The sequence below is a fragment of the Amphiprion ocellaris genome, chromosome 13 (assembly GCF_022539595.1).
Source record: "Amphiprion ocellaris isolate individual 3 ecotype Okinawa chromosome 13, ASM2253959v1, whole genome shotgun sequence".
NCBI classification, from domain to species: Eukaryota; Metazoa; Chordata; class Actinopteri; family Pomacentridae; genus Amphiprion; species Amphiprion ocellaris.
This window is the reverse complement of record NC_072778.1, coordinates 34080570-34092821: the sequence shown is the minus strand read 5'-3', so window position 1 is coordinate 34092821 and position 12252 is coordinate 34080570. Positions and strand designations below refer to the sequence as shown.

Here is a 12252-nt window from a genome sequence, read left to right as displayed (position 1 = left end):
TCCATTTTATACAGTTTATTGATAGCAAAAGATCATTTTCACTCCTGCATCTTCTCAATGGTCTCCTCCTTGTATTTGCCCTTCTCCTTTCCATCGGCGCGAGACTTGGCCTTGCGCTCCAGGATCTTCTTGCGGTCCTTGTCCAGCTTTAGCCTGGTGATGACCACCTGCAGAAGAAAAAAATGGGATGGTAAACAAATCCTGAAATTTCTCACTGGCAGTGGTACCAATCATGCCAAGACACAATAATATCTGAAAACAAACTAAAACCTGGCAACTTCACATCAATTATAGTACTGCACTTTCACAACAAATGTTCTGCTTTAGTTACATATCTGGTCTTCAATACTAGATGGGTTTCTGTTTAAGTGCAAGTCACATGACTACACAAAAAGTATGGTTCATCAATTCAAAAATGACCCACTGCTATCAAAACGTCCAATACAGCCTTAAACTGTAAAAAAGAAAAAAATTCACAGGTGGAAGTAATAAATTTGGGTGCATCCTATTATAGGAGAGTCCATTCCAGGGCCTCAGGTGTCATGTGTGCTGCATGTCATACTGGACACAAAATAGATAGAAAATCCTAACTACTGCAATTTCGTGCACCTGTGCCTTTTCTGCTACGACTCATCCAAATGGTGAACACCAGCCTGTTCAGTCCAATGCTCCACTGCCAGTACCAAAAGTGGAATTTGCTTTGGCCAGTTTGCATGCTCTCAGAGCACTGCAAAATACTGCTTTGTGGACTTTTCGTCAATCTGTCACTACTGGCTTACACACAACTCACTGACATTCTACAACCCAGCACTACTTTCACAACATGAATACAGATAAGGCTGCAAAATGCAAAGGATGTATCTCAGGGAAAATATCGAAGACAAGAAGCTGTTATTAGAGTCGCAACAGTTAGCTGATTTATCACTTGAGAGAAAACTAATCAGGGGCTGTCTTGATAGTCATTTTCAAAATTAAAATGTTTAACATGCTCCAGTTCACGCTTGTCATCTGAGTAGATTTGTTGCTGCTTTTTTCACAATTATGTGATAGTAAATTCAATTTTTTTGGTATGTTGTCAAACAGTCTATTTGTTGACAGTGCTGTGGGTTTTTGGTACCTGGCATTTAGAGATACAACTATAAGATAAGAAAATAATCAGCAGTTTTGTTGTCATGTGACCATTTATGTGGCTCTACTTATGTGTTAATAGAAAAAAGCTGCAGCCACTTGATTAAAAAGAACTGCAGGGCTGGCAGGTTTGCTACAGAGACTTGAACATTAAAGACATTACACATATCTACAGGTGTTTTTCAGCTTTTTTCTTGGCTGATCAGACCTCTGCGTGGGTGTAAGTTGAGCAGAACTACACTGAAATGCAAGTGTGATCAGAGAATTTCTTCAGTAAGTGTGAGCTCCTCTGATCTAACAGGCACATCAACACTAACAGGAGAGCCAGGTAGCTGCCAAACAGCCTGTACAGGTTAACAGTTGTCACAGGCAGTCTAATGTGGTATTTTGAAATGAATATGTAGTAGTGAACTGCAGTACATTACACATTTATAAAATGTTGCTCATTTACATATGAAACCAGCAATTTCAAAAACACCTTACAAAACTAATAATTCTACCACAACGCATTCAATACTAAACTACAGTTGCTCCAATCAACAAACATATTTTGATAAAATTTACTTGCAGAATGGTGTATGTTCAGCATCTGACACAAGACTGTTTGCAAACTCATCCACTGAACATGCAAAGTTTCTCTAAGTTCACCTAAAATCGAAGTTTGAAGTGTGTATCTATGAGCATTATTTACAGCATCACAACTATTTCAGAATTGAGGCCAATCCTGGTCCAACAGGCAACCTGCACAAGAGTGATGTGGAAACTAAGTGCATTGCATATACACTGTAAGAAATATCCTGTAACCAGTGCAAAACCATATGCATACTTGCACTATTTGCATACTTATAGAGTTTGAATTTTTCAATGAGGTGGCAGAGATTTCAGCTTGCTGAATTTCTAACCAGGTAGATGGGGGAAAAAAGACTAATTATCCAAAGTGGTTTTATATAGCTTTAAAACTGTCTGGAGGCTTCTTTCAAAAACTACATTTTAATTATCACCTGATAGTCAATACTCAGCATTATAAAATTCTCATAAACAGTATTTCTGTCAAGGCCATTTGTGCTAGTGGGTTATATATCAGGATACATGAAGGGATTTTTCTAATAACCACATAGTCCATCTTCAACAAGACTTAGTTTCATTATTTTAATACAACTTTTCAGAGACACTGAAACTTCAATTGAACTTTGTTGGACCTTGGTTTTGCGCCGCCTCCTGTCCATAATGTCTATAAGTATTGTTTCTCTATGGACACTTGTATGTTCAGACAAGTATAATTCGAGTACAAACTGTATGAATATTCTGCAGTTACAAGACTTATGTGTAGCACACCACAACTGCTCCTTAACACAAATTTATCTTTCAAGTCTTGTTAAGTCTAACACTGCCGTAATATTTTGTATTCAATATCTATCAAGTTCATGTACTTCCTCCTGGATTTTTATTGCTTTCATAATCTTTCTGAGAATTTACGTTCACGCACACCGTAACAATTAGCAGTTAAGGCCACTTTAAACAAGGTGGTGATCAAGACGATGCCAACCCTGCTTGTGATCTAGCAGATGTAAAAAGTAAAAAACATGTACTCAACAACTGAAGGTAAAGATGAAAAAGATCTAAGGTATCAGAACACCTGAATACCCTAAAAAACCATCTCTTATGTGTACATGCAGCAAAAATTTTCAATACATTTCAATATAATGCTGTTCAAAACAAGCCAAATAATTACTCCCTTAAAGATTAACATTAAGTTGACTCAACACTTCCTATCAACTAAACTTACAATCCAACGCTGAAAAAAACCCCCACTATACTTTCTGGTCTGTAATACAACTTCTAAACCATTAAAAATGTACATTGAATAAACAGCTATAGTTCTGAACAGTGAATTTGCATTTTGCACTTAAGACAAAATTTGAGAGCTTGTGTGAAAATGTTCACGGAACTTTAAGAAGAAGCCAAGAAGCTGCGCCTGTCAACACTTGCATCTTTGAGGTGCAAGTGTTGACAGGCGCACACATACACACATTTTAACACTGGCATACATTCATTGACCCCCTATGTGTAACCCTGCTGCAGAACAAGTTGCTTTAACATAACTATTGCCTCGTTTTCAATAAAGCCGACACAACCACACAAACTGAAGATGCACTCCACTGTGTCTCACCTTGCTGGGGTGGATGCCGACATGGACTGTGGTTCCGTTGGCCTTCTCTCTCTGCACACGCTCGATGTAGATGACGTACTTCTTCCTGTAGACCTGGACTACTTTGCCAATCTGCTGGCCTTTGTAGTGTCCACGGACGACCTGAGTGACAGCGCAAACAGGTTAAAGAAATGCAACTCACACTTCACACATCAAAAATGACAAATCAGCAGCAATCCAAACTAGAATACCTGAACTTCGTCATCTTTGCGGATGGGCATGGACCTCACGTTGTACTTCTGGCGGAGCTCCTTGGACAGGGGGGAAGACATGATCTTCCTCCTGATGTGTGAGGGGGCATTGAAGTGCCTTTTGCGGTTCTTGCGGCGGGAGGATGTTACAAATGGATTCAGCTTCATGATGCTGTGAGAGAGTGCACACAGATTAATACTGTTGTCAATTCCATTCTCAGATATTACAATATTTACATAGTTAACAGATATCAGTTGCTAATTGCTGAAAATGTGAACCCTGCAAGGACCAGGAAAGAAAAATGAGGCAAACTGTAAAATAAAAGCTAACTACATAAGCTCAACACTACTAATATGAGCTTTCCTGCATATCATCTCCCTTACAACACAGATAATAACTTTGCATAACCACAACCAACGCTGAAAACTCTTGTTAAGCGTGTAGTTTTGATATACTGGTTAGTTAGCCCGGGTATGCTAGGTCTTCAACTGCTAAGCTAACGAAATGCGCTAATGAGCTAGCATAATACAGCATACTAAATGGATCGGCGTTATGTCTTCAACGCCTATTTGAAAGCACAGAGCGAGCAAAATACTAAAGACAAAACCTATTATCTGTAAATTAAGTCTTATATTAAACACAAACACCTGGAATCTGTCAGCGTCACTATCGGTAGCAGACATGCGGCTACTGCCGGACAGAAGGAGACCAAACACTGATAGTTTAGTCATCTATCACGAAAATGTGGTCAATATTGCCTGTTTTTTAATTGTATACATGTTTACGTGGTGTTTAGACTTGTACATGGACACACAGTGACATTCAACGAAGGATGGATGGTGATAACTTTGGTAAAATTATCTGCCAGGAATTCTTACCCTGCCGTTTGCTCCTCTATGGCCGGCGGAAAAGAGACTCTCAAAGTACTTCCGCTGGCATTAGTTCACACTCAAATCTCGCGAGATTTCCACGGGGAGCTGATTTAAAAACACAGATAAACCCTCAAACATGACACAGTTCAGCCGTGGGTGTGTTTAACTCTTTAGTGTGGAGTCGGAATGAGTCATTTCAACTGATGAGGTGATTTTCTAAACTTTATTTTCCTCATTTTGACAATTAACAAAACATTCTACATTCTTACCGCATGTTAAAGCTCATTAGTGGCATTTACGAGCAACCCCAAACATAATTTACTGCTTTTATTTTCTGCGACGTCATAAAGTTTTCTCGCCATATGAAATAATACCACAAGATGGCGCCAAACATAATTAATCGACAGCTTGGTCAGCAAACAAGTTTTATCTATGATTCATCAAGTTGTGGCCTCTGTTTGACTGTAGTTATAATATATGTAATATGCAGCTGCTGTGTGTAGCTGTTTTAACAGTATTGATAAAGAGTGCAGACTAGTAGGAGAAACACATTTATGTTTACAGTTTGCCATAAATTAGCTTATGGGAAGTCCAATAAGGTATATTTAGTAGCCTATCAAATTCATACGGGAACAACTTTAATCAGCTGTAGTTGCTCTTTCTATATAAATAAGCTGACAAATAAACACGAGGGGAGGTGTTTACACCGGCAGACCACACATACACATTGACCTCCCCTCGGTGAGCACACACCGACCCCCTGTCCTGCTCCAACTAGTCGCCTCCATCGGCTGCCGACAGGGAGGCGGAGGCGCGCTGACACCGTGCGCTGTTTCTGCTCCCCGGGCGGCGCGCAGTTGTATCGGAGCCTGCCTGCCTGTCTGCCTGCGAAAAGTGATGCTGTCATAGCCCCCTGCGCCGCGGACATACAGCCTCCTTCCCCTCCCGCACCTCCCCGGATCCTCTCTGGCCAGGCTGTCGCGGCAGCAGTGCGGATGTGGATCCCGCAACGCAACGCTCTTCAGCCGTCGGCAAGCACCGGAGAAGAAGATGAAATGTTTTTCCCGTTATCTCCCGTACCTCTTCCGCCCTCCGAGCACCATCCTGTCCTCCACTTGCCACACCGAAGGTAGGGTGGGACGCCGTGGGGTGTTTTTTCCACGGGGGCTGTGAGTTGCATGTACTTTGTGTGTGTGTGTGTGTGTGTGTGTGTGTGTGTGAGTGTGACATGTGCATGTTTATCTCTGACACATACTGTGTACATGTGTAGAAGTTAGATTGGCCAATTGCAGGGCTAGCCTAGATAGCCTATTGCAGATTTGCCACAGGGCATGAAGTTGTTGAAGCCATTCTTAAATCTAGATATGAGGCGGATGTGAAGCTTTCTGATGCAAATTACAGGAGGCATTTACGGGCAGTGTGTGTGCTTGTGTCCCCTGTAAAGAGTAGCACTTCTAGTCTCACTCATTTGCTCCCTTGAAAGCTGTCAACACACAGGCCTACAGCATGCCAAGAGGGAAAGTCAGTTTGTGGAGTTGCATGACAAGTACCCCCAATACCCCTCAGTCCTGGTTCCCTCATTTATTTTACCATAATGCTTCTCAGACCACATCCATCTTAATTCACTCAGTTGGAAGCATGAAATCTCATCTTGTTTTAAAAATAATACACCCAGTCCATACAGAGTTATTTCCCTGGAGTTGCACAGAGTTAAGACACTGAATTGACCCGCCATCTTAGCAATAGATGGCTTCATATGCTGCCTGGTCAATTCATCCTGCTGATTGTGCTGTCAGACGCAGCCCAAGAGGGTCTGAGTGTTTGTATAACCAGCCATTTACTAGGTCATAATGTGGAGACTGAGGCATTGCATTATTTAGCTTTGCATGGTTGCCCTCCTTCCTGTGTGCACGCTCTGCCCTCAGCCCTCTGGCACAGGAAGGAAGATAGTGTGGTACAGTGTACAGTGCAGTATCTGGTGGTCATAGCCAGGGCCCTGCACAGCCTGTGCACCTGACCTATATACTGTTTAGATTCAAAAAGACGGAGAAAGACATGCAAGCTGTTAAGGCATACTCAGTCTGTCACTCGCTCACTTATGCACTCTTCTGCTCCATTACATCCTTTACTTCCCCCCTTTCACAAACTTTTACTCCTTGTTTTCTCCCATCCACAGTCCTCATGAGCAATTTTTACATTGCTTACACTGTTGAAAGCCTCAATTAGTAGGATACATGTGAAATACAGCTTGGATACAGGTTACAAAAGATGCACAAAAAGAGGACTTAAAGCAAAAGTTGAAGGGTTTCCCATGTAAATGGCTGTAAAATGAATGCAAACTTTTTGTTTCTTAATATGGCTTAAAGAGTGCAAGTGATGTGGAATTAACAGAAACGGCAGCATCTAGTCATGGATTTACAGTTTTTATGTTTGTGAATCTAATATCCATTCAACAAAATATAAAAAACCAACAATACACGAAGAAGTTTTACACTCGGACAACGACAACAGTGTTGTCTCACAGTGGCTCAAGTACATCAACATCTAAATCAAAACATAACAGCTACATTTGAGCTCCTAGATGTCAAGAAGTGAAGCCAATGAACACAGTCTTTTCCCTCTGCCTAGGCACCCACTCCCACTCTCTGAACTCACTTTCTTACTCAAACCCTGAGAAATGGAAAAGGAGTGGTATAATAGAGGAAGTGATGGATCACAAAGCATGGAGCTGCAATGCTCCAGCCACAGTAATACGATACATGATCCTGTGCTGCTTTCTGTGTGGAGAAATATGAAACAGTCGTACACAGGAAGCAAGAGCGAGAGATGTCGAATCTCGTGTGCTGGAGGCCACCGATGACACAGCAGATGACCTTGGTAATGTGATGTGTAAAAAAAGACAAAGGCCATCTCTTTTGCCTGCTAACTGCTTTTTTAAAAAGTAGAAATGCTTATGCAGTGATCAGTGCATGCACATGTGTTTGCATTGCCTGTGTGTGCACTTTGTGTCATGACCTTGTTACAATGTTTTGCCCTTTCCATTAGACTGGCTTCTCTTGAGGAGGCTGGTCGGTGCATCACTCCAGTCCTCCTTCATGTCCGCTCCAGCTGAGCAGAGTTCACCCCAGGGAGGATGAGTGTGCAGTTACCATGTTAGTGGAAAATACATTATATAAGCCCCGTACTGGACCATAGTGTGTGTGTGTGTGTGTGTGTGTGTGTGTGTGTGTGTGTGTGTGTGTGTGTGTGTGTGTGTGTGTGTGTGTGTGTGTGTGTGTGTGTGTGTGTGTGTGTGTGTGTGTGTGTGTGTGTGTGTGTGTGTGTGTGTGTGTGTGTTCTCTTTGTTTATCTGGGCCATTGTGGAGAATAGTGTGCCAGCATCACTTGGATTCACCTGGGTTCAGTCTCTGAGGGATACACGGTCAGCTTTTGTCTGCCTCTGTTTTGCCCGCTGTGTAATTTTGCATGAACCTCTATCTATTTTTTGTCCTCCTGGTGTTCCCTTTTCTCCCCCCATTTCACATCGGTGTGTCAGTTCCAGTGTGATAGATTAAGTCTTAAAGTTTTCTGATGGGTGCGTGTATGTGCATCACGCTGCTGTTGTTTTGTGTTTGAGTCAGGAAAAAACGGGGGGGGGGGGGGGGCACTGGGGCACTGTGATATATTATTTGTTTGAGAGTGACATAAAAAAAGCAGAATAGAGTAGTGAATTTTTGAGATTACATCTGTGACAAGTCTTTGTGATTAATGACTATAGTTGACACATGTCTTGTGCCGTGTGTGCAATAGTGTATGTGTATTTTTGCATTTTTGCATCAGTTGTTTTATTTATAAGAGCTTCTTGTGGCGGTGCCTAGGGGGGCTTCTGTTGGCATTTTGACAAAACGTGACAGTGAGTTGGAGTTTTGTGTGTGAGGAACACAGCGTATGCTGGTATGCATTTCATTTGTTCTGTTATCATACATCCTGCTGTGTTGTGTTGTTATCCTGACAGATACCCAGTTCACAGCTCAGAACACACTCCTCGTAATCGTCCTGTCCTTGAATGCCGCTGGGGACAAACACCCTACATACACAACTCACATAATTCACACACTTGTACACGTGACTGTTCCGTTTCAGTTTGGTCAGCTCTTCAAAAACGAGACTGTCCTTAAAGGGGAAGGCTACTCCAGCAGTTACTCTTAGGACTCTCATAGAGTTGGCCGTTGACTTGCAAAAACTCTGGATCCTACTTTTTACAATGTGACTCTATAGTCACCTTTGAATTCCACACCTGAAGTTTGTAACAAATGCTTTCTGTAAATAAGTTTTCTTGTCTCCAAATATCACTGTGACATCACTAGGATTATTTACATAGACTTCAGAAATCCTATTCAGGGACACAGAAGACAATGTACAGTGTAATATACTTACTGTATGTAGGGGTTTTCACAGGCTGAGAAGTATACTCATCACGACGAGTGGGTTGCTCCTTTAAAGCGGAATACACATGCACAATCTCTTGTTACAGCAAATATCTGCTCTAGAACGAGACATTTTCATGCGTACTTACCTGCAGGCGCTCTCCTGCAGCTGGACTTGTGATGTAGTTGTATGTAAAGAGAATTTCCCTTCCTGAAAAAGAAAAGAATTACAATCTAAGAAGTTTGTGTGTGTTTTTGGAAAAGGATGATTAAAGCAGTCATATTTAAAATATTTGTCAGTGATATTGTTTTGTAATTTCTCTATGATCTATTTGTATTTGCAGAAGAGGAACAGAGTCATGACTAGGCAGGCAGTTAAAGAAAGTATAGTGGTTGTTCTTGTAGCTCTCATGCGAATGAAGCTGTGTCATTTTTGTAATGTCTTAACATTTAAAGCTACACTAATCAAATGAACTGTTTTAACAAGGGAAAAAAATGTAGTGTTCTGCAGTTGCCTTTAGTGTCTCTGTTTGTTGTTTTGGTTCTAAGACCAGTAACGTTATTGTTTTGGTTAACTCGTATCAACAGTGTTTGTTTCCAATGAAAAATCTCACTGAAAACCTCTTTGTTATGCAAATTCTGCTCCATATTAGCTGTTTGTAGACAACTGTATTCTAATCATTTTGTCAACTCAGCTTGTTTTAATACATTTTTAAAGGAATTGGCAGATATCAGTGTTTTTTCGGATTTTAATAGAGTGATGCATGGTGTCTTAGTGACATTCATGAACAGATTACGTTTAAATATGACTGACCAACTCTAGAGCCAGACTTAGGTTATAAGCCAATATCGGCTTATCACAAATAAATAGGTAATGGTGTCTATGTTGCCTTCTATGTGGTGATAAAATGTTGTTTTTAAAGAATATAATGCAGAAAAAGAAATTTGGGGTAGTGTAGAAATGGTGTCATCACATAGTCCAGCAGAGCGGCTCTGAATTCATTGTTCACAATACTTCCTGCAGCACATGCAGCAGAGCCCACATCACAGCTGAGCACATGGTGGTGCAGATTCAAGCAGTGTGGAAAACATTCACATTAATAAACAATGACTCCTTTTTATTCAGTTTACAATGTAAATTGATCATGTATTGACATCAGAGTGTTTTTTATTCCCTAACAATCGACATCAGCCACTAAAATCCAGCATCTGTTTTCATCCCATATTACCATTGAATAGTGTTTTATCCTCACTGTTATCAACTTGTACCAGAAACAAATTTTGACTCTCTCAATTTGTATCTTAGTGCTTCTTATGTCCTTGTGGTAAAGCTTCTTACTGTTAACTGTACAGTATGTACACTGCATCACATTTGCAATAGTTTGTATACCCTACTGAAGCTAACAGAGTTAGCAGTGACATGTGATGCATTGGGAAGAGGCCATTCCTAACTGTAAAAACAAAGGAGCTGTACAAACAAAGAGAGAGAAAAGCAAAACAAGTGTCACATGTAGTATTGTAGGTGATATGTTAAGTATAAGTTATGAAATGTGGATGAAATGTTCATTCCTTCCTATTAGTTTCTCCTCCTCATTCAGAAATGATGCAAGTTCATAACTGAGAAAATGAGATTAAATGTTCATTGTTGTGAACTAAATACCTATGGGCTACACAACAGTTGTTTTCATACTAAATTAAGTGAGGGAAACAAATGGATGCCTGGAAGGAAGGAAGCCAGCATAAAAACAGATCACAGGCTTTGGAAAAAGTTGAGCAGCAACACACATTAAAGTGTAAGTTACATGTAGAAGGCTCAAAACACGTCCTTTTATTTCCATTGAGGTGGGTTTTGAGCAGCCAGTGGGAACTGAAATGAACATGACCTCCTCTTGCACAGTGAGACAAAAACACCATAACATATCAGTGTCTTTCTCACACAGCACTCAGCCGCAATCTCACTTTACCACAAACACTTCCTGCTAGGTTTCCACAGTGAGCGTATGTGAAAACAAGGAAAGAAGTGAGCAATTACAGTATCACCAAGGCTGCTTTCACTCTGACAGGCTCACAGGCGTATCATTACACCAAACACAGTGACGCAAGTCTCTTCATCTCCCATCTTCCTCACCGTTTCATAATATGTACAAGTAGAATAAGTGTTTCACCTCTGGCCCGTAGTGTTTTGAACCCCCCTCTGTTAACCAGCATCGACTGTGGCCCTGTAGGGAGCTGTAGAGCCAGACAAAGAGGCTCCTTATGAAGCTGGACTGCTGGGCCTTTGCTCTGGCTGACAGGCTGCAGCAGAGACACAGCTACTATTGGGATTGGGGTATATATAGAACATCAGGATGGGCTTCCTCTTTCTCTCAGCCTCCCTCTCCACCCATCTGTCTCTGGCTTTATAAAAGGTCCTCCTGATGGGTTGAGTGAGACAGGTTACTGCGAACAAATTCACAGTGCTGCAATAAAATCAATTCATTAAACCCTAGTGCATGGCAAGGTTCCCATATCTTGCAATATTTGTCCTCAATAATAATGATAATGTTAAATCTGTGTTTAGAGACAACTATGGCACTGAAATGTACAGCAGCTGACAGAATAATACTTCAGTGGGATTTATTCTTAGTTATTGTGAACCAGCTTCTAGAAGAACTGTTATTTCGATGATGTCCTTGTGTAATTAAAAATTGTTTTCAGTGTGGAACTCTTTTAATTATGATGCACAAACAATATGATTAAAATTAGACTTACCAAGGCTAAAGTATTACCAGTGTTTGGAATTAACAGATGACACAGATGGATGACAGACTTTTTTTTGTTATGTGAAGTAAGACTAGGAGAACAGACTAGCTTGGATGTAGCTTTAATGGGATTGTGCAGCAGAAGAGGAGAGGATATACAACTGATTAGAAGAACAAATGGTAGAGACGATAATAAAAACAATGCAACTGCACATGTTTGAGACAATGCAATAGACAAAGGCAGATGCACTGAATGTGTGTAAACAGGTAATTGTACCTCAGTGGGTATTTATGCAGTTACAAAGGTGCATAGAGATCGTGGAGTGTCTCAATTCATTTGAAAAAAATATAAATTCCGATTTGTTAAAACAAAATCCACAATCGAAATCTATCTAAGTTGATGTGGGACTGATTTGTAATACATCAATACAATTACCTATGTAGGACAGACCAGCTACCTATGCCTTCTATCAGCAAGAGTGAACACAACATGCTGAGACAGAGAATGTTTAAAAATGATTTAGTAAGAAAATAGAGTGTTAGTGGTGTAAATGCAAACAGAACCAACCTACTGAAATCAAACGGAGCTGAATGATAACCACAATGCTCGCTTTTAACAATATCCACTTTTACATAATTAATAGTCTTAAAGCAGATATAATCAATATTCCTACATTAGTGGATCATGACTTGAATGTGAAAGG

General features: G+C 40.6%; 2 protein-coding genes across 2 annotated transcripts in view; one reads left to right on the top strand and one right to left on the bottom strand.

Moving 5' to 3' along the window:
• rpl26 (ribosomal protein L26) lies at positions 1-4558 on the bottom strand. The gene is made up of 4 exons (XM_023298156.3): positions 4408-4558; positions 3529-3700; positions 3299-3439; positions 1-167 (listed from the first exon to the last, which is right to left on the bottom strand). Exons 2-4 carry the CDS (start codon positions 3694-3696, stop codon positions 39-41), a joined length of 438 nt encoding a protein of 145 aa, XP_023153924.1. The 5' UTR covers positions 3697-3700; positions 4408-4558; the 3' UTR covers positions 1-38.
• Positions 4559-5249: 691 nt separating this feature from the next.
• ppp2r2ba (protein phosphatase 2, regulatory subunit B, beta a) overlaps positions 5250-12252 on the top strand; it is a 46368-nt gene continuing 39365 nt past the window's right edge. The window contains exon 1 of the mRNA XM_023298153.3: positions 5250-5530. Within this exon, the coding sequence (XP_023153921.1) occupies positions 5452-5530 (79 nt within the window). The 5' untranslated portion in view covers positions 5250-5451. The remainder of the gene's footprint in view (positions 5531-12252) is intronic.

Bases quoted from the DNA above. Each gene is read 5' to 3' on its own strand.
- rpl26 (XM_023298156.3), bottom strand. From the start codon at position 3,696: ATGAAGCTGAATCCATTTGTAACATCCTCCCGCCGCAAGAACCGCAAA. The intron at 3,440-3,528 runs GTATTCTAGTTT...GCTGTCACTCAG, and splicing joins GCAAAGATGACGAAGTTCAG to GTCGTCCGTGGACACTACAA. The intron at 168-3,298 runs GTGAGACACAGT...TTTCTTCTGCAG, and splicing joins TCGGCATCCACCCCAGCAAG to GTGGTCATCACCAGGCTAAA.